Below are 23,246 nucleotides of genomic sequence, written 5' to 3'. Positions count from 1 at the left end.
GACAAAAAATAAAGGGGTTTGTCCAGAACTTAAAAATATAAAATTGCGAAGACCGACAATCCCACTGGTGCTGATATGATGGGGGATGAAGCAGGAGAGTAGGACATACTTTGTGATTATTACGCTTCCTGATATGAGGAAGTTAACAAAATCATGGACAAACCCTCTAAGAGCATAACTAGAGTTGTACGCCGCCATCTTCATCAGATGAATGGATGATTAGCATATTGTACAGATGCTCTATTCTAAAAGGGGAGCTCCAGATTCAGGTTCTCTGGGTCAGTGGAGGTCCCACCGGTCGAGCAACCAACAAACTATTTTCTAACAGCTGGATAGTTATTAATGTGAATCTGTCAGCAGGATTTCACCCTGCAAACTATTTATATCCACAGGTACCTAATTCAAAGACAAGTCCAGCAATACCTTTACATGGGCAGTCTGTTCCTCCATTACTGAGAAATTAGTGTTTGAATTTATATGCAAACTAGGCTGAAAAGCCATGGTAGATCTGAAGCTTACGTCACTCCTGCTCTATTTCCTGCCCTGCGCCGGCTCCTCCTCTTTGGCTGACAGTCTCTATGCTGTGTGACTTCTATGCTGTGTGACTTCAGATAAGAAGCAGTCAGTCAAGCAAGAGGTGAGGCTGGGCGGTGTCATGCTTGCCGGTTAAGACAAGCGTGGCGGGAGCGCTCAGATATACGTGCGTCTGGCGCGCAACAAAACACAACAAAAAGGACAACGGGGGAGACAAAAACAGCAGGGTGCCCTGGAACTAGTGAGGGGACACCTCACCTGCAGCTGTCCCTACTCTCCTAGTCAGTCCCTATAAAGTCTTTGCAACTGTCACCAAACAGGAACCGGAGACCCTGAGAAGACCCAATAGGTGCCCTGACTAATGAAGGGCAGGTGAGGTACACTAGACCCCACTGCTGCACTAACCAGGCACAAGGTAAGGTAAGATAAACTTGGGTGAAAAATCAACAAAAAGGATAAGCCTGAGAACAGGAAACTTCCTCAGCAGAACCTTCCTCCAAGGTGGCCAGAGACCAAAAGACTATCTCCAGCAGGGAGATGGTTAACACCAGTATTTGAACATGAAAGGCATGACTACAAAGTAAGTGCAGCTAAAACACTCAACTAGGAACTGCTTGGAAAAGCTGAAAGAGAAAAAAAACCTGACATTTAATCATTTCAGTACTAAGAGAAACCAAATCCATTTAAATGTAGAGAACCAGATGAGAGGATCCCATCCAAAGATTGTCACTGGTCTCTAAAAACACGGAGACGAACGTGACATGCGGGAAATAGAGCTGCAGTGATAGAGGCTTCAGATCTACTAATGACCTGCAGCCTCATTTGCATATCAATATAAACACTGATTTCTCAGTAGCAGTGTCTCCGATTGGCCATTTAAGAGCATTTCTGGATATGTATTTGAAGTAGCTACAGGAACATATAAACACTATGCGGGGGGAAATCATGCAGACAGGTTCCCCGTAAGTTATTGTGGTGGCCAACTCGGATACATTTATGATTATACTACCAAAGAGCGGCATCTGTAGTACTCCGACAATAGTACATGGTAATTATACCGTAGTGTACAAAGTATTAACCACCACCATATACATTAGACTAAAGTTGGCTAAACCCACCAATATCGAAGAGTTCGGTCAACAGTAATGTGTATGGAGGTGCCGGCTGATGGGTCAGCAGAGAGGACTATCGCACATGTCCAATTTTGGAATGTTGATCGCATTGTTCTCCCTGAGATAATCCCACAGCTAACGCTTCAGTTGACAGCTTTCTATAGCTAACACAGGAGCACTCGGCTGAGGGAGCGCTCGGCTGAAGGAACGTCTCGGTGTATGGGAGAGTCATCTGAGATGGCTTTTATCAGAATGATCGGCTGAAGCATTGTTTGCCCAACAGCCATCTTATGTGTACGGCCGGCTTTACACGCGATATATTAAACATTCTTACCTGAAATAACTTCAAGTAATAACATGAGTTTAAGGCCATCTCGGAAGTCTTCATCTATATTCTCAATCTGTGTTCCAGCCTTACGGAGATGTGAGTTACACCATGCTGTAAAGGTCTGCGGATGAGAAAAGAAACTTGTCAAGTGTTGAAAAAGATTAAAAAAAAATAAAAATAAAAAACAATCAACTTCAGCATTGTTGGATATCTGTTACTTTACAAGATAACAGTTCATCTTGAGCTTTACATTGATGTAGCTCATCTATAAAGCTGACAATCCATAGTTTTAGGGCTACTGCAAATCACATTTAATTTATATATTACGATAATATACAGTATGTATTTGTGATAAGACTCTCTATACAAATTCGCAAAGCCTAGAAAACGCTTTTTTTGTAAAGGACCATGAACATTGCCTGTCTATTCATGACCAGATACGTAATATTCACGGTCGGAGAGTGTGTGACGGCGATCGTGTAGGAAGGGGGCTCGACCGTGTAGGAAGGGGGCTTTTGCCGATGACAGCGCCGTTTTCTGTTGAATATGACTCCTTGGACGCACCTTCAACTGACGTGTACTGTGGTGCAGGGAGCCACCAGCTGACTGCACCGCGATAGCTATCAAAGGTATGTCACTGCCATAGCACAGAGGCCATTATTACATGAAGGACCAAGGATGAGGAACATTCTTAAATAATGAGGGCCAAGATAGGGACAGTACAGGAAGGGGACAGGACGGAGGGTGTTCGTACAGGAAGGGGACAGGACGGAGGGTGTTCGTACAGGAAGGGGACAGGACGGAGGGCGTTCGTACAGGAAGGGGACAGGACGGAGGGCGTTCGTACAGGAAGGGGACAGGACGGAGGGCGTTCGTACAGGAAGGGGACAGGACGGAGGGCGTTCGTACAGGAAGCGGACAGGACGGAGGACGTTCGTACAGGAAGCGGACAGGACGGAGGACGTTCGTACAGGAAGCGGACAGGACGGAGGACGTTCGTACAGGAAGCGGACAGGACGGAGGACGTTCGTACAGGAAGCGGACAGGACGGAGGACGTTAGTACAGGAAGCAGACAGGACGGAGGACGTTAGTACAGGAAGGGGACAGGATGGGGGACATTACTATAGGAGGGAATAAAGGACATTAGTAAATAACTAGGCCAAGATGTGGGCCAATATAACAGGAAGAAGGACATTCCTACAGGAAGGGTCCAGAATAGAGGACATTATTAAATAAAGAGGCCAGAATGGGGATCATTATTACAGGACAAGGGACATTATTACAGTATGGGGACAATACTACAAGGAACTATAGATTTGCCCAAAATGCTGGTGAGGGCTTCTGTACAAATTTTGCATAGGGGTCCATAACACGATTTACTTGTGCGTTTCACTTTTTGGTTTTAATTATTAAAAATCATGTGATACATTCCTTTTAAGTCACATCTAGTTTCTATGCATTCCTGTGGGACATACAATACAAACCAAAAGTTTGGACACACCTTCTCATTCAAAGAGTTTTCTTTATTTTCATGACTCTAAAACTTGTAGATTCACATTGAAGGCATCAAAACTATGAATTAAAACATGTGGAATGAAATACTTAAAAAGGTGGGAAACAACAGAAAATATGTCTTATATTCTAGGTTCTTCAAAGTAGCCACCTTTTGCTTTGATTACTGCTTTGCACACTCTTGAAGCTCATCAAGAGAATGTCAAGAGGTAGTCACCGGAAATGGTTTTCCAACAGTCATGAAGGAGTTCCCAGAGATGCTTAGCACTTGTTGGCCCTTTTGCCTTCACTCTGCGATCTAGCTCACCCCCAAACCATCTCGATTGGGTTCAGATCTGGTGACTGTAGAGACCAGGTCATCTGGCGTAGCACCCCATCACTCTCCTTCTTAGTCAAATAGCCCTTACACAGCCTGGAGGTGTGTTTGGGGTCATTGTCCTGTTGAAAAATAAATGATGGTCCAACTAAACGCAAACTGGATGGAATAGCACGCCGCTGCAAGATGCTGTGGTAGTCATGCTGGTTCAGTATGCCTTCAATTTTGAATAAATCCCCAACAGTGTCACCAGCAAAGCACCCCCACACCATCACACCTCCTCCTCCATGCTTCACGGTGGGAACCAGCCATGTAGAGTCCATCCGTTCACCTTTTCTACAAAGACACGGTGGTTGGATCCAAAAATCTCAAATTTGGACTCATCAGACCAAAGCACGGATTTCCACTGGTCTAATGTCTATTCCTTGTGTTCTTTAGCCCAAACAAGTCTCTTCTGCTTGTTGCCTGTGATTAGCAGTGGTTTCCTAGCAGCTATTGTACCATGAAGGCTGATGCACAAAGTCTCCTCTTAACAGTTGTTCTAGAGATGAGAAGGTGTGTCCAAACTTTTGGTCTGTACTGTAACTCATGCTGAAACACAGGCCAAAGGTCAGTGCGGGTGCAGGATTTTCTTCATGTCATCTAGTCTCTAAAGAGTATTGAACGGATAGCTACTGACCAACACAAGGGATAATAGAAAAATCTGCTTATCCGGCTGCCATCATAGAACAATGGCATCAACGGCTTTACACTCGCTGGCATCAATTACTACCACTTAGATTCAATGCACTGAAATATTTATTACTTTTCAAGTCTTTCTCAACAAGACCATTAATCATCATTACACTGCCGATATGCAATGCTTTATAGCACCGTGCTGCCAGCTATTGATCAAAGCATTAATCTTACTGTATGCATACTTTGTATTCCATTTCACCATTGGACAAGGTTTATGCCTTTGGTCATTTTCCACTTCCAGTACAAATAGGACTGACTTTTGTCATTGCTATTTTAATTGTAGAGTTTCTCTTCTTTAAACGGATTATATCTACTAAAATCCGCCGAAAAAATAACTTTCTTCACTTTTCAAACCAATTTAAAAAATAAACAAAAATTAAATTTCTGTATTTCTTTTTTAATTACGTTCCTTTCATTAGAGCCTGCCCTTTATTTTTTATTTTTTTTTACCCATTTTGCCATCTAATACCTGCGCACATTGATGAATGGCGTTAAATCCTTAGGTCACACCCTCCCTCCTGACACAAATACACATCACCTGATCGGCTTCATCCAATAAGCAAACAGCGCAGAGTTGGAAAATCCGCCTAAGAATGATGATGTGGTCAACATACTTAATTGCCTAATAACTGTGCACACTGTGTGAATGCGAATGTACCCAGTTTCCTCAAAAATAAGCCCTACCCTGAAAGCACTAGCATGATTTGCAGGATTTTTAGAGAATGCTTCAAATAAAAGCCCTAATCCAAAAATAAGCCCTTAGTATAGGCAGTGGCTCAATGGTAGAGCTGCTGCCAAAGGACACAGAGCTCTCAACTGATGAGTTCTAGTCCTGTCCGGGAAACCAGCGCAGATGAAAAATAAGCCCTAGTTACAGTCAGGGGTCGGCGTTAGGCCTTGTGCGCACTGGGAAATGGAATTTTCTTGAGAAAATTCCGCATGCTCTCAAAGATTACCGCACCCGCGGTAAAAAAACGCGGGAAACCGCACCCGAAAACCACATGTGGTTTGCCGCGGTTTTACCGCGGTATTATTCGCGGTTTTGCCGCGTGCGGGTTGGGATGTGCTTTACTGCATTCAATGCAATAAAGCACATTGAAAAAAAAAAAGAAAAAAAAAAAAAGTCATTTAATTCTGATAGTAGATAGACAGAAGAATAGATAGAGGGATAGATAGATAGATAGATGACAGATCGCTGCATTTCCCACGGTCGGCATTGAGTTCAAATTACCGGCCGTGGGAAATGACCGGTAATTACCTCTGCTGTCTGCTGCTTTCATTCAGCGCTGTGTCTGTGACAGTCGCGGCTGGATGTAAGCAGCGCAGGACCTGTGGATTACGCCGGAGCGGTGGATTACGCCGGAACTTTGGTGCGGGAGGGGTTAATAAAATGGTGAACGAGGCTTGTTTGTTTTATTTAAAATAAAGGATTTTTCGGTGTCTGTGTTTTTTTCACTTTACTTATGGCTTGATCATGTCAGCTGTCACATAGACGCTGCCATGATCAAGCCTGGAGTTAATGGCGGTGGTCCCCCACCATCATTAACCCCTTGTATTACCTTGCTGCCACTGCTACACGGCGGCAAGAAGAGCCGAGGACACTCCCGGTGCTGCCGCATAATGGATGCGACAGTCCCGGGGCAGCTGCGGCTGATATTCTCGGCTGCGGGAGGTGGGAGTGAGGCGGGGGACATTAACCCTGCCCCTCTCCCTCCCCAGCCTGAGAATACCGGGCCGCCGCTGTGTGCTTACCTCGGCTGGACGGTAAATATACAGCGGAGCCCACGTTCTTTGTTTTCTATATTTCCGTTTTCTTTCTATGTGTGATCTATGTGTCTGTGTCTGTGATCTATGTGTCTGTGTCTGTGATCTATGTGTCTGTGTCTGTGATCTATGTGTCTGTGATCTATGTGTCTGTGTCTGTGATCTAGGTCTGTGATGTCTGTGTCTGTGATCTATGTGTGTGATCTATGTCTGTGATGTGTGTGTGATCTGTGTGTGTTTACTCTCTGCACGGCTTCCTCTTCCTGTAATGACATCACTTCCCTGCAAACCGCAGACAGGCGATGTACATTACCGGAGGTAAACCGCGAAATACCGCAGGGAATAACGCAGGAAAACGCAGTGAACCGCACAGAATTTGCTGCCTGCGTTATTCCCTGCGGGATTTCATGATTAACATTGGAGTCAATGGAGTGAAATCCCGCAGTGATGTGCGGAAAAGAAGTGACATGCACTTGTTTTTGCTGTGGGAATCCCGCAGCAAAACATGCAGCTGTCAAATTCCGCCCAGTGCGCACAGGATTTTTTTTCTCCATAGGATTTGCTGGTGATTCACTGCAGAGATGTTATGAACATTTTCTGCAGCGAAACATGCAGCAAATCCGCGGCAAAATCCGGTAAGTGCGCACAGGGCCTTAGAGGTAGTCAAACTGCACAATTTCTCAAGTACCCCAGCAGTTGTATTCGGAGGTTAAGATTGTTTAAGGACCTTTGGTGACTTAACAGTCAGGTGACATGATGTAATCAAAGGTTTCTTAATTGCAGGAGTCTAAAAAGAACTGAACAGGAGACAGGCTAGTATGCAGGACTGGTAATAGGGGGAAGAGAAAGTAATCTGGACAATTTCACAGAGCCTCCATTCTCCCCCGATGATAGCACTGCTTAAGGACCTTTGTGACATCACGTTGTGTGACCACCAATGGTCTCAACTGCAGGAGTCTAAAGCTGAAGAGGAGACAGGCTGGTGCGTGTGTGAATATGTGAAAAAAGAAAAAAAAAAAAAAAAATATATATATATATATATATATATATATATATATATATATATATATATATATATATATATATATATATATATATATATATATAATATACTAGACGGTTGGCCGATTCCAACGTATCGGGTGGTCTAGAATGTGTATGTAGGTCAACAGACTGAATAGTAAGGTAATGAATGGACTGGATGGGTTAGGTGTAATTTAGTATTTTTATAATTGTTTATTGGTTTTAAAATGACAAACAGAAGGAACAGTTTTAATAGAGGAGTCTAATGTTTAATGATGTCCATGGCTTGTAATGAAAGAAGGCCATGAACAGTGTAAATTAAGTAAAAATATGCTGATGCTGTGATGTGGCCCAATGCTGGTATGTGCCCCCATCGTGGTGCAGCCACCATCCTGACATGTGCCCCCATCCTGCGGGGTAATGTGTGCGGGGGGGCGGAGGCGAGCGGCGCAATGGCGCTGAGGACGTCCGTGCTGGGGACAGGTGACTATTCGTGTGTGTGTTTTCAGTGTATACATGCGAAGGGCGGGGGGGCAGAGCCGAGCGGGGTAATGTGTGCAGGGGGCGGAGCAATGGCGCTGAGGACGTCAGTGCTGGGGACTGCATGGCTGGGGACAGGTGACTGTGTGTGTGTGTGTGTGTGTGTGTGTGTGTTCAGTGTATACATGCGGAGGGTGAAGTGTGAGGGGAGGGGTGGAGGCGAGTGGGGTAATGTGGGCGGGGGGCGGAGGCGAGCGGTGGGTATGTGTCGGCTGGGTTGCCGGTGAGGGCTCCCGGGGGTGCAGCACTCACCGGGGAAAAGTGTCGGGCGTCGTCCTGTCGACCCCTAGTTCGGGCTGTTCCGTTAGCTGAGCCGTTGGTCGCAGGCTCTTTAGCGCGCGGTGTGGCGATTATTGTCACTGTAATGACATCATTTTGGAGCAAGACAGAGACAGAATAAGATTTTATATATATATATGTGTGTGTGTGTGTGTGTGTGTGTGTGTGTGTGTGTGTGTGTGTGCGTGCGTGCGTGCGTGCGTGCGTTTTATGACTATTTGAATAAATGATTTTTTTTTTGTTCAATAATATCCCCTGAAAATGAGCCCTAGCCCATCTTTCAGAGTGAAAAATAATATAAGACTGTCGTATTTTCGGGGTAAGACTATAACACAGCATTTCTTTGCAGGTTATAACTATGGAGGTGCCTAGATCTCCTATCCTTTGATGGCAGTGCTACCTACATGCTTTTATTTTCTAAAGGGATTTCGCATCACATATTGCATACAACTGAGGAAAACACCCTGACCTTGGCGGACAAGGCGATATAATAAAGGAGCTATTCTTTTAGCTGTAAGTCATGTACAGGTGCATTTATGGCTCATATACAAAGCGGAGGACAATCGCTTCTCTGTGTTTGTCTCAAGTAGGATTATGAAGTGATAAATAAGTCACAGTCAAAACAGTCGTCTTTCCGGTGTCACAGTCAGTGGTTACCAACAGTCGCTGTCGCTCACCGCGCTTCCTGGGTATGTGAAACACAAACATGTTTATGAAAGAAGCAGACTGTGCTTCTTGTACCAGGCAAGTGTGGTTACCTGTAATATCCTAAAATGCCACAAACCTGCTGTGCAAGGCCACCACCGAAAGCAGCAGGTCCAGGAGAACCTCGAAAAACGTACTAAGGCTATGTGCGCACTAGAAATGTGAAGTTTCTCAAGAAAATTTCTTGAGAAACTTCTGCCAGTGAAAGATTTCCGGACCTGCGGAAAAAATCCGCACCAAATCCGCATGCGGTTTTGCCGCGGATTTACCGCAGGTTTGTCCCTGCAATAAATAATAAAGATAATCGATAGACAGATAATGGATAGAGGGAAAGATGGATAGATGAATAGATAGATAGAGGGATAGATAGATAGATAGAGGGATAGATAGATAGATAGATAGATGAATAGATAGAGGGATAGATAGATAGATGAATAGATGAATAGATAGATAGATAGATAGATAGATGAATAGATAGATAGATAGATAGAGGGATAGATGGATAGATAGATAGAGGGATAGATGGATAGATAGATAGAGGGATAGATGGATAGATAGATAGATGTATAGATAGATAGATAGATAGATAGATAGATGAGAAAAACCTATATAATGTTCCACCTCCCTGCATTTTCTAAGCTGGCACCCTTTAGTGACTTTCATGTGGCACTAAAGGGTGCTTAGCCTTGTATTTAGCCATAAAATAAATAAATAATTAAAAAAAAACGACGTGAGGTCCCCCCATTTTTTGTAGCCAGCTAGGGTAAAGCAGACGGCTGCAGCCTGCAGACCACCGCTGGCAGCTTCACCTTGGCTGATAATCCAAAAGAGTGGGCACCCCACGCTGTTATTTTAAATTATATAAATAATTTAAAACAAAAAACGTGCGGTCCCCCCCATATTGGATCACCAGCCAAGGTAAAGCGGACAGCTGGGGTCTGATATTCTCAGACTAGGGAGGTCCACTGTTATTGGACACTCCCGAGCCTAAAAATAGCAGGCCGCAGCCGCCCCAGAAGTGGCGCATCCATTAGACGTGCCAATCCTGGCGCTTTGCCCCAGCTCATCCCGCGCCCTGGTGCGTTGGCAAACGGGGTAATATATGGGGTTGATGCCAGATGTGTAATGTCACCTGGCATCAAGCCCTGGGGTTGGTGAGGTCAGGCGTCTATCAGATACCCGACATCACCAACCCAGTCAGTAATAATAAAAAAAATAGACAACAAAAAAAGTTTTATTTGAAAAAACACTCCCCACATAGCCTCTTTAACCAATTTATTGAAAAGAACAATCAATCCACGTCCGGCGTAATCCAATAAGGGGGGGGTCCCACGGCGATCCATACCATAGTCGCTGTCCCAGTCAATGAAGAACAGAATGTTCCCCATTGGCTGGGAGAGCTGTGCAGTGACCTGAGCTAACATCAATAGGTCAGCTCAGGTCACTGCAGGGGATGACGAGCGCTGCCATCAGGAGCATAGATGAGATCATTACCTTCTGTGATCATCTCCTGTACTGCTGACGTCAGCGCTGTCACTGACTTCTATGCCCGCCGCGTTGTCAGAAGTATCGCGAGAGCCCGTGACGTCACCGCTAGTGACAGTCTCGGGCCGCTCGCGAGACGGGCATAGACAGCAGTGAGAGCGCTGACGTCAGGAGGCAGGAGATCGTCACAGCAGGTAATGATCTCACCTCCTGACAGCAGCGATCGTCATCCCCGCGGCTCCCAGCACTGCAGGATGTCAGTGTCTGCCTGCGCTGCCGCGTGACAGGCTGCTGACACTGCGGGCAGACACTGACACCCTACAGTGCAGTGTCAGTGTCTGCCTGTGTCAGTGTCTGCCTGCGCTGCAGCGTGATAAGCTGCTGACACTGCGGGCAGACACTGACACCCTGCAGTGCAGGCAGCCGCGAGGCCGGAGCAGGACACAGACTGCACAGGACAGACCTGGAGGTCGCATGGAAGTGCTTCTGTGCGGCGTCCAGGGAGTGTGACGTCTGTGTTCTCTGCTCCGCTTCCTCTTCCTGGCATAATGACATCGCTTCCTGCAAAACCGCAGGCAGCGATGAGCATTCCCGCAGGTAAATCGCGGCTATTCCGGTGGTATACCGCACATCATTGCTACCTGCGGAATACCCCCGGAATACCGCAGGTACCTGCGGAAATTAATGGACATGCACTTTTTCTCAAGAAAGTTTCTCGAGAAAATTTTCGCAAGAAATTTTCTTGAGAAAAATCCGCACAGTGCGCACAGCTATTTTTTTTTCTCATTGAATTTCATGGGAAATGTCTGCACAAAGATTGCAGACATTTCTCAAGAAATTTCCGGGGCAAATCCGCGGGTAAATCCGCAGGTAAAAAGCTCTAGTGCGCACATAGCCTTATGATTTCTACTTCTTAGAAGATATGACGACTAGAGACAACTTTAAAATTAAAAATCACATGGAAATTGACCAACACTACGCAACAGTCATCTCATCATATGTAGTCCCATAACTCGGTGTAAAGAACCTTCACTCAACATGGTTGAGGTCCATGGCTCTGATCACCCAATAGTTGCCGGACTGCTTGCCCTGCTGCCGAAAGCTATAACGGATATGTCCCAGCCGTTAATTGGACGCAGGGGTTGCGTGACATAACTAGGGATGAGCAAGCCCAAACGGTAAAGTTTGGGGTTCATATCGGACACCAAATGTCCAAGGCTCGAACTCTAACTTTTAAAAAATATTGTGGGATCCTGCTTGTTTTTGATAACCAGTACTGGTAAAGCAGACAGCGGGGTACTGCAGCCCTCAGCTGTTTGCTTTACCTTGGCTGGCTATCAAAAATAGAGAGAACCCCACTCTGTTCTGAGAACATTCTCAGACCGAGGCTCCATAGGTCATGGTCAGTCAGCGGTAGGTACAGAATTTCTCATGAGTGTGAGAAATTATTCCGGGCTGCCGCTGACTGCCAGTGATCTACAAGCCTCGTTTTAAGAACGTACTCAGAACATAGCTTCCATAGGCATCAATGGGCGTCATGGGAAATTACACAATTGGATTAAGTCAGAACTTCGACGATTTCTTTTTAATCAATAAATTGGTGAACGAGGGAGTGTGAAGAGTTTATTAAAATAAATTTGTGTGTTTTAACTTTACACTTTCTGGATTGGTAAGGGGGTGTCTGATAGATGCCGATCCATTAATAACCCCTGGGCTTGGTGCCAGCTGTCAATTCACAGCTGACATCAACTTCAAAAGTATTCCCAAATTGCTACCGTACCAAGGCAAATGGGAAGAGCTGGCCAAAGCGCAGAATTGGCACATCTGATGAATACGCCACTTCTGAGACTGCTGTGTGCGGCTATTTTTAGGCAGGGAAAAGCCAAATAACCATAGACCTTCCCAGCTGATAATAGCAGCCTCCAGCTGTCTGCTTTACCTTGGCTGGTTATCAAAATTAGGGCATAACCCACAGAGTTTTTTTACAAGCTATTAATTTAAAGTATATCTATCTCTATCTCTATCTCTATATATCTATATACGGTATATCTATATCTATATCATAGATATATATCTACATATCTAAAGTGTGGCAAACCCTCTATTTTTGATAACCAGCCAAGGTAAAGCAGACAGCTGAGGGTTGCAGCCTGCAGTTGTCTGCTTTACCTGCGCTGGTTATTATTAAAAATAGGCATGATCCATGTGTTATTTTTTTCTCTCCTATCTACATTTGTTTGCAGGGCAATTGCCCACATTTTGCTTCCTTTTGCAGCTCACCTTACTTTATTATGACCATTTACAGCACAGAAGTTCAGGTCCTCAGTGATTTATGTGGGGTTTTGGGTCCTGATCCCGAAAGCAAACTTTTAACTAAAGTCTGTCTAAGCCCCAACTTCCATGAGTCAGGTCAATCCTAACAAGAGCATTACTAGAGCACCAGAACGAGTGCTAATACTACTGGAACGGTGCAGGCACCGGAGGCAATTATAAGGGTTTTTTGTTTGTTTTGTTTTTTTTAAACGGGGTCAACCAATGATCGACAAGGTGCTGACAGAGTAGCGGACAAAACCCTTTAAAACACTGGATGCCTTGTTTTACCTCACCATGATACCCTGTGATTATCCTATCATAAAGACAGTTTTTGTGTTACATGTATTTTTAAATAATTTGGCAATTTTTTACAATTTTTTTGCTTTCAATCATCACAGTTAAAAGTAAAAAAAATGGATTACAAATCTCACACTGGCCATTGGGGGCTTGTTTAGGTTCTAACTTCCCATTGTTTAAGGAAACAACAGATGTACACAGCCTTATTGTACAAATTATATGAAATTAATCTACTAATACCCATCTACCTATGAGCGTAAGGAATGTAAAAGCCACAAAACACTTTCTAACACAAATTGTTGCTGATTTAGAAGAATCTCAGGATAACCAGAGTTCTCCTCTGCCCACATGCAGCTTTGTAGAAGCGTTCTGAAGATATAGGATTGTGTCACAGAAGACATCTATAAATATAGAACTGGTACCTAAATAGCATGCAGGTGCTGCCGGGGAGTGACGGCCTCCCATGATTCAATCTCCAAATCTCAGCGCAAATAAGTCATTAATATAGACTAGATTCAGGAATTGTTGAATAATGTGATGCTAATCACTACTTACGGATAGTATAAACGGAAGGGTAGTCAGACAAGCCGGGGTCAGGAAACTAGAGGACATGACAGCGATTAAACAGAAACGCAGTCAAGTCACAGGCCGAGGGTCAGAATTCCAGGATAGTACGTATTAGATTCAGGGGGCAGACAGAGACGTGGTCAGGTAACGGTCTGAGGTCAGAAGCCAGGAGATAACGACAAGAGAGGGAGCGGGCAGAGAGGAGTCAATGGTCTTCGATCAGAACACATGCACAAACACAAGCCAAGAGCACAACTGCAGAACCAGAGAGTACGACTGGTGAAGTTCTGAGAGTGCATGCTCAGTAATGAAACAGAGCAATTATCAGAAAGGTGGAACACCTGAGTAATCAGCACCTCCCAGAAACTGCATGGAATCCTGCGCTGTCAAACAACCTGCCAGCTAGTGGTCAAAAAAACACAGCAGAGCATCTCCAAATGCAAGATGCTCTGCACAAAGGAAACATGTCACTGCCGGTTCTGTAGTTCAGGAAGGCGCAGTACAACATCACCTGTGTGCAAGATGCCCTGCACAGAGGGATCGCGACAGATAATATGTTTACTTTCCTGGAACAACGGAGGAGAATAATGAAGTGTGAAGACACATCTGAATACATGGGTTTATCCGGTTGGGGTGAGTGCAAGGGCGAACTAAACTACATCATGCATTAACACTAAAATTACAATGGTGTGCCCTTGGAGGAGCCATGATTAGGTCTCCAGCAGTTCCCCAGTAGGGTATTCTACAGAATGGTCCCACCACATCTGCCTTGGAGTAACCTAGTCTTCTTGTGTGGGTGACTGCTACCAATACAGAGGTGGCCACACAGTTAGATCATTGCCGGATGAATCTGAATGTTTCTACTGGATCTTTGACCAGTTAATGTATATGGTGGCCTCTTGACTCTTCACCGACAACAGTTGGATTTCAACATGCCCAGTCCTTTTAGTAGTCAAGGAAAATAAGTCGCCGGCAAAAGTGTCGAAGACATTTACGGAATTCTCCCCAACCAGGAAGCTGCAGGTGTTGTCAGAGATAGACGGCTTCCCATGATTTCATCTCCTGATCTCAGCGCAAATAAGTAATTAATATAGTCTAGATTTAGGAATTGTTGGATAATATCTTTACTTTCCTGGAACACCGGAGGAGAATAATAATGAAGTGTGGCGACACATCTGAATGCATCTTCTTATCCGGATGGGGCGAACTAAACTGCATCACACATTAATACTAAAATTACAATGGTGTGCCCTTGGAGGAGCCATGATTAGGTCTCCAGCTCTTTCCCAGTAGGGTATTCTACAGAATGATCCCACCACGTATGCTTAGGCGTAACCCAGTCTTCTTCTGTGGGTGACTGCTACCAATATAGAGGTGGCCGTACAGTTAGATCATTGCCGGATGAACCTGAATGTTTCTACTGGATCTTTGACCAGTTAATGTACATGGTGGCCTCTTGACTCTTCACCGACAAAAGTTAGATTTCAACATGTCCAGTCCCTTTAGTAGTCAAGAAAAATAAGCAGCTGGCAAGAGCGTCTTGAAGCCATTTTCGGCCCTCTCCCCAATGCAAACAAGCCTGGTCGAGGGGAAACGTGATTGAGGAGCCTGCATATGAACAGAGGAAAGGGAAATAGCTGTACGACCACCAGTCACCAGCCTTACAGTACATATGGCCCATTTTTGGATGAAATTATGAAAAACTCTTCCACACACAGTATTCCGTACATGGTTGTGAATTTTAGATTCTGGAATGTTAATCAAATTTACTGATTAACTTTTTTTTTACGTGGCTTTTTTTTCTTCCCTCAAGCGCATCAGGCACAATAGTAATTGAAGGAAACTGATGACTCCCGCTGGCGCATACAGTATGAGACCTCTTATCTACCAATCGAAGGACAAACAGAAGCATAAAGCCGCCAAATGAACATTTCCATCCAGTTGCTCAGCAACGTGAATGAACACCATGTATGAAGAGTGACTCAACGAGAGAACTAAGTGCCTCAATATAAGCCAAGGTAAAGATCCCCCGTACAGGATCTCAGTGCGAAGAATGGCATCAAGTCTATATCTTATGTACGGTCATCCAAAATTAATATTCACCAGAATAAAAAGGACCCTAAATGTTCTACGTCAGAAATCTGTACATCCATGAAATCCATTTATCAGTAGTATTTGATCACTGCGCACAACTGTATACACTAAGGGCCCAATTCATCATTGCTTCCAGGACTGAAAGTTGGGGAACACACCGCCTTAAGAAACAAGGCACTGATAACATGAAATGTTTTGCCCAGGTTAGGAATGGTAATTTGTTGACAACCTTAGTTTCGCCCGGGTTAGGAATGGTAATTTGTTGACAACCTTGGTTTTGCCCGGGTTAGGAATGGTAATTTGTTGACTACCTTTATTTTGTAACTAATGCTATGGTGACAAAAGTAAATTATGTGATACTCATATTCATGGACAGCAATTAATATATACAGTTGAAACCAGAAGTTTCCACCCACTATCTGAAAGACACATCTGCAGGTTTTTCTCACTATCTGACGTGAGATCAGAATAAACCTTTCCAGTTTTAGGACAATTGGGAACCAAAATTATAAAGTGGAACCTCGCTTAACGAGTAACCCAGTTAGCGAGTATTTCACTTAACGAGCAAAGTTTTCTGTAAAATTTGTAACTCCGTTTACGAGCAAGCTTTGCTGTACGAGCAAAATACTCACCGCACACACTTCCGGTTCCGTACATCCACCACGCCCTAACCCGCTCTTGCAGTCCACACACACAAAACACAAACACAAACACATATTAGGCTCACATTACCTTCCGTTCCATCGCCGGAATCATTGTTCTTGTAGTTCGCCGGTACAGGATGTGTATCGGCAACCATAGCAACGAGGGAGGAACTTGCTCTGGAAGCAGAAGTTCCTCCCTCGCCGAGATGGTTACCCAATACACATCCTGTACCGGCGAACTGCAAGACCCATGAAGCCGCCGATGGAACGGAAGGTAAGGTGAGCATAATAGGCGTACCTTCCGTTCCATCGCCGGTCTCATGGTACTTGTAGTTTGCCGCTACTGGATGTGTATCAGGTAACCATCGCGACGAGGGAGGAACTTCCGCTGTCAGCCGCTACTCAAAGACAGCGCGCTGGCCAATTAGAGGCAAGCGGCTCCTGCCTTTAACGTCAGCGCTCTGGCAGCGGAAGTCCCTCCCTCGTCACGATAGTTACGCGATACACATCCTGTACCGGCGAACTACAAGATCCAGGAGACCGGAGATGGAAAGGAAGGTAAGGTGAGAATAATTTGTGTGTGTGCGTGTTTGTGCGTGTGTGGAATGGCACAATAGGAAACCAGGATGGGACATTTAACAAGTTATGGAACGAATCGTCTGCATTGTAATGATTTCCTATGGGAAATCTTGCTTTGCTGAATGAGTAACTTGGCTAACAAGCACAGTCCCAGAACGGATTGTTCTCGTTAACCAAGGTTCCACTGTATTTGCCAAATGCCAGAATAATGAGAGAATGTTTTAAAGTATTTTTATTACTTTTTGCAAAGTCAATACTCTAACAGTACTATGCCTTTAAACAATATGGGAGAGTCTATATGATGATGTCATGTCTTTGGACAATGCTGGCAGAAGCTAGAAAGATTGTATCATTATCCACAGTGAAACGAGTACATTATCAACATGGCCACTCTGCCAGGGAGAAGTGATTACTCCAAAAGAAACCTAAAAAAAGCCAGATTAATGGCTGCAAATACACACAGGAACAAAGACCTTAATTTTTGGAGACATGTCCTGAATCCCTATGCGCGTTTCAACGTGTAGTCTTTTCTCCCTTGGAAAAAGACTACATGTCGAAACACGCGTAGGGATTGAGGACACTGAACACCATGGCCTGGGTAGAGACCACTATTTTGATTGCCTTCTTTTGGTTGCATCTTTGCAATTACTTTTTCCCGGGGCATTTGTGGCACGTTTCAGCAGCCATATACTGTATTATCTACACTTTGTTTTCCCTTTTTATCTACCATCAGGTAATTTTTATTCATTGCTGTACACTTCCACACCTCCTTCTCATTTTTTGCTCAGTCGTACAACCCATGGTTATATACAGTGGCCATTAGTATGGATACACCCTAAGCTATGTGCGCACTTTGCGTCGAGGTAGTTGCAGTTCTAAATGCATCCTCTGACAGAAATGGTCTTTGCCAAATTTGATTTTGACCACAAAAACGTTATAAATACGCCTGCGTACTCCTGTAAATAATGGGAGAACAAAATACCAAAAAAAAAACCCACAAAATACAGAAGAGCAAATAATCAAATTAGACAGGGATAAAATCCCTTTTCCTGCAGGAAATCCAGCACAGGAGAAACCCCCATGTTCACAGTACAATTGAAACAAAGCTTCACCTGCAAGAAAACAGATACACAGCAAAACAAGGAAAAAACAACACCCTAGGAAAGCAAGGCAAAAGTGAAACGTATCTGCAGAAGTCTTCCTCAAGGATACAGGGAAGGACAAAGCTCCAGACCAGGAACAGAGACTGAGAAAAATACAATTATAACCGGCGCCCGCAGGGCACAAAGTGCTCTCCTATATAGACCAGACTTGTCTGCAATAGCACTTCCCCAATTCCCAATTAACATAATCACCTGTCTGAGTCACAGGCTAAGATTCAGCTCCAGTACCATTCCTGGCCATCAGAGGGAGCTTCAGAACAGCAGCCACACAGACGACATTCACAACAGGTAGGATTGGATCCAAGAGTGAGGAAGTAATAAGATTTTTCTCTATTTCGCATTATTTGGGAACTCCCGATTTTTCTCTCTGCAGCAGATTTTGCCCCAAACCCTTGCTCAGCAGCGGAAGGTTCACATATCTGAGCATCTGTAAAATCAAACTCTTAGATACTTTTCTTAAAAGCTGACAGCTTCCTTGTTCCCAGGCAACGAGCATAATAAAGATAGAAAAAGGAGCAAAAAATGTGGAGTCAAACAATTAACGGCAGCTGTTTCGGGAAACTACATTATAAAAGTGTGTAAATTGCGCTGATGAGGTTTATGTAATACCGAAACTATAAAACAATACAAGGTAATTATTCTGTATTATACCAGCTATAATGAAGCCTGCTGCCTAATGGGAGGATTAAATGGATTTTTATGCTGCTAATAAAAAAAACAAAGCGATCATAGAGACTAATGTATTCACTCTGAAAGCCTAGCATGTAAGGCTAGGTTCACATTTCCGTTGTTTTAAATCAGTCAGCAACGGATAAGTCGTTTTTTAGATGTCAACTGACGCAACGGATGTGTTTTTCACAGGATTCCGTTCACAGGAATCCTGTGAAAAAACTGATCCGTCGCGTCCGGTCCATCCGCTGTGCGTCCGTTTTTTTACGGATCCGTTATGATCCGTTTGTGTTTGGGACAGCCCAGTGGGTGTGCCAAACATGCTGGGCATGCTCAGTAGAGCATGACGGAATCCAGCGCTGGATTCCGTCGTAAGACAAAGACCATAGACAAACATTACAAGCTTGACGGATTGCGACAGATTCCTGCGGGGTGTGTTAATTTTGACGGCCCAAAAAAACATTACATTCTGCGTTGTTTCCGCCCGGCGGTCAGCCCAAAAATGACTGACCGAGGCGCAGCGGATGCAACGCAAGATCATCAGTCGCAATCCGCCACTAATACAAGTCTATGGAAAACAACGGAATCCGCCAAACGGATTCCTTTGTTTACCAGAGCCGCGGATTGTGACTGATACAATTTAACGGAAATGTGAACCTAGTCTAAGAGTCACCAAGACTTAAAGCGTAAGGGGTACTTTGCACACTATGACATCGCAAGCCGATGCTTGTGATGCCGAGCGCGATAGTCCCCGCCCCCGTCACAATAGCGATATCTTGGGATTGCTGCCGTAGCGAACATTATCGCTACGGCAGCTTCACATGCACTCACCTGCCCTGCGACGTCGCTCTGGCAGGCAAACCGCCTCCTAACAAAGGGGGCGGGTCGTGCGGCGTCACAGCGACGTCACACGGCAGGCGGCCAATAGAAGCAGAGGGGCGGAGATGAGCGGGACGTAAACATGCTGGCCACCGTCCTTCCGCATATCTGGCGTGAGCCGTGGTGACGCAGGTAGGAAATGTTCCTCGCTCCTGCGGCTTCTCACACAGCGATGTGCTGCCGCAGGAACGAAGAACAACATTGTACAGTCGCTGCAGCGTAATTATATAAATGTCGGACACTAAACCGATGATACGATAACGACGCTTTTGCGCTCGTTAATCGTATCCTAAAGGATTTACACACTACGATATCGACAGCGACGCCGAATGTGCGTCACTTTCGATTTGACCCCACCGACATCGCAGCTACGATGTCGTAGTGTGCTAAGTGCCCCTAACAGTCGTTATTTTTTGCATAAATCAATAGTACACATGAAACTTTGTAAAATATCTTATCAGAGAAACCCACTTTCTCCTCCTGGATTGATTTTATAGTCTCAAAAATTCTCAATTCCTAAAATCTGATGTAGTGACTACATATTTTTCAATTATTATTATTATTATTATTATTATTTATTATTATAGCGCCATTTATTCCATGGCGCTTTACAAGTGAAAGAGGGTATACGTACAACAATCATTAACAGTACAACAGTACAAATTACTGAGATAAGAGATGACAGTTGGTGCCCATTAAATTCTATGGGAACGGTCATTTCAGGAGAACATACGGTAGAATGTCTGTCGGCCTCCAGCTCCTCCCCTAAACTTAACATTTTAAAAGCACCTCCCATTATCTATCTCAACGTCGTGAACATTTGTCTTTAAAGGGAACCGGTGACCGGATGTTCATAATACCTAACGGACGGTGCGGAGGAGACTGGTGGGATTGGCGACTCTGTTCTCCGGGTCCTGCGCCTCCTCTTTCGGCCATCTTTGTCCTCCTTCTGAAGCTAGTGTGGAGGACGCGTTCTACATTAACTAAACTAGCCGCCATTGAGGTCCTGCGCAGGCGCACATTGATCTGCCCTGCTCAGGGATCCGGAGAATGGAGACGCCCATCCGACCAGTCTGCTCCGCACCGACCGTTAGGTGAGTATTATGAACATCCGGTGACAGGTTCCCTTTAAGAAATACAGGTTTTACCCATGGAGTTAGAGCAAAAGATCAATTAGGGGGGTGAAAGAAGCAAATTTATCTGATAAGATAGGTTACATCGTTGCTTAGTTTCATGTGTACTACTGATTTATGAAATAAAATTAAAACAATGGTTACTTATTAAAGCACCATCGTACCGCTGAAGTGGTGCTTTAAATTTAAGCTCCCTGATCCTACTTTCATACTTCCCTGATGCAGTCTTTACCTTTACCTACCGGCAAGCTCCAGCTTTTCATGATGCTGGAACTGACAACTCAATACAAGTCTATGAGAGCCTTGTTCTGGCTCTCATAGACTTGCATCGATTGGCTAGAAGTTACGTCACAAGCAATCAAAAGTTAATGCCACAAGATTGCGCCATGGGAGCGGAGCGATGCCGAAAAAGAATGAAGCTGGTAAGGATGAATATAAGAATGGGGGCAGGGGAATGAAATTTAAAGCAGCACTAGAAAAAGAAAAAATGCTGGAGTGGTGTTTTAAAGGAACATAAGCTACATTCAGACTAATGGGACAATTTTTGTGTCAAATGGAAATGTTAAGGCTATATGCACACATTGAGTATTTGGTGAGTTGTTTTAGCTTAGTATTTGTAGCCAAAACCAGGAGTGGGTGATAAATACAGCAGTGGTGACGTGTTTCTTTTATACTTTTCCTCTGATTGGTCCACTCCTGGTTTGACTACAATTGCCTTCAGAAGTCACCTAATTTGTAAATTGAGTGTACCAGCATGTAATTTAGTCTCAGTATAGCTACAGCTGTCTCGTGAAGGCCTTAGAAGTTTGTTTGAGAACATTAGAGATCAAACAACGCCATGAAAACCAATGAACACACCAGACAGGTCAGCAATAAAGTTGTGGAGAAAAGTAAAGCAGGGTTAGGTTATAAAAAAAAAAAAAAATAGCGCAAGCGCTGAACATCTCATGAAGCACTGTTCAATCAATCATCCAAACATGGAAGGAGTATGACAACTGCAACCCTGCAAAAAATATGGCTGTCCACCTAAACTGACATCCCAAGAAGGAGCGCACTAATTAGAGAAACAGCCACGAGGCCCATGGTCACTCTGGAGGAGTTGCAGACAGCCACAGCTCAGGTGGGAGAATCTGTCCACAAGACAAGTATAAGTCGTAAATTCCATAAATCTGGCTTTTAAGAAAGAGTGGAGAAAAGAAAACCAAGCAAGCCACAAGTCTTGCCTTGTAGTTTGTAGAAAGCCATGTAGGGGACAAAGCAGCATATTGTAAAAGTTGCTTTGGTACAACAAGACCAAAGTAGAACTTTTTGGGCTAAATAAAAAACTATGTGTGGTTGAAAACTAACACTGCACATCACCAAGTAAAACAACATCCCTACTGTCAAGCATGGTGGTGGCAGCATCCTGCTCTGGGGAGGCTTTTCTTCAGCAGGGAGAGGGAAGCTGGTCAGAGTTGATGAGAAGATGGATGGAGCTAAATACAGAGAAATCCTGGAGGAAAACATGTTAAGAAACTGCAAAATAATTCAATATAATAATTTAACATGGAGCGTAGGTTTACCAATGATTCTAAAAAGGTACTGTAGTTTTAATTTGGCGGAAAAAATAAAATATGGAACAGTTCATGGAGTATGTATACGATACTTTTACTTGAAGCTGTAGGGGTCTACAGCTTCTTGTGTTACACTCACACAAATGGCAGGACTAATGTAGTGGATGTAGAATGTAGCCGCAGGATATATGCAGTGTAAATGCTTGTGTTTTGGTACAGTCTTAGAATATACACATATTACAAAAAAATATATATATAATATTCTTTTATATCTAATATATAAAGCTGAGTATGTATATGTGTGTGTGTATATATGTGCGTGCGTATGTGTGTATGTGTGTATGTATGTATGTGCGTGCGTATGCGTGTATGTATGTATGTGCGTGCGTATGTATGTATGTATGTGCGTGCGTATGTATGTGCGTGCGTATGTATGTGCGTGCGTGCGTGCGTGCGTGCGTGCGTATGTATGTATGTATGTATGTATGTATGTATGTATGTATGTATGTGCGTATGTGCGTGCGTATGTGCGTGCGTATGTATGTGCGTGCGTGCGTGCGTGCGTATGTATGTGTATGTATGTCCGCTAAAGGAATTTGCACCGTTGCATTTACAATCACGAAATTTTGCACAGACGCCCCATGTGATTCAGGGAACGTCATACACTGTTTTGATGGGAAAATTTAACCCTGCGCTTTACAGTTACTATCCAAAATCCTGCCTCCATTAAACTGAATACAGGCTACAGGGCTATTAATAGCAACTATCAGTGGTTGCAATAGGAACAAAATAAACTGTTAGTATAACAAGCTTATGTGTGAGGTAATATGATGTCGGTGGGGAGCTGGGAAGAGACACATATAGGGACAGACACAGAGATGGAGACAGATAGACTGATACAAATACAGAGAGAGGGAGATAGAGACAGACAGACAAAGAGACACACAGACAGACAAAGAGACACACAGACAGACAAAGAGACACACAGACAGACAAAGAGACACACAGACAGACAAAG

At 44.2% G+C, this 23,246-nt stretch overlaps 1 protein-coding gene across 6 annotated transcripts in view; it reads right to left on the bottom strand.

The window, feature by feature from the left end:
• ACTN1 (actinin alpha 1) overlaps window positions 1–23,246 on the bottom strand; it is a 208,910-nt gene that overhangs the window by 135,947 nt on the left and 49,717 nt on the right. For all 6 annotated transcript variants that reach the window (XM_075329976.1, XM_075329980.1, XM_075329978.1 and 3 more), the window contains exon 2: window positions 1,981–2,095. In XM_075329976.1, coding sequence (XP_075186091.1) covers window positions 1,981–2,095 — 115 coding nt within the window. The remainder of the gene's footprint in view (window positions 1–1,980; window positions 2,096–23,246) is intronic.

This window comes from Anomaloglossus baeobatrachus, chromosome 12 (genome assembly GCF_048569485.1).
Source record: "Anomaloglossus baeobatrachus isolate aAnoBae1 chromosome 12, aAnoBae1.hap1, whole genome shotgun sequence".
NCBI classification, from domain to species: domain Eukaryota; kingdom Metazoa; phylum Chordata; class Amphibia; order Anura; family Aromobatidae; genus Anomaloglossus; species Anomaloglossus baeobatrachus.
Note: the sequence above shows the minus strand (reverse complement) of the source record. Positions and strands in the feature narration are given on the sequence as shown.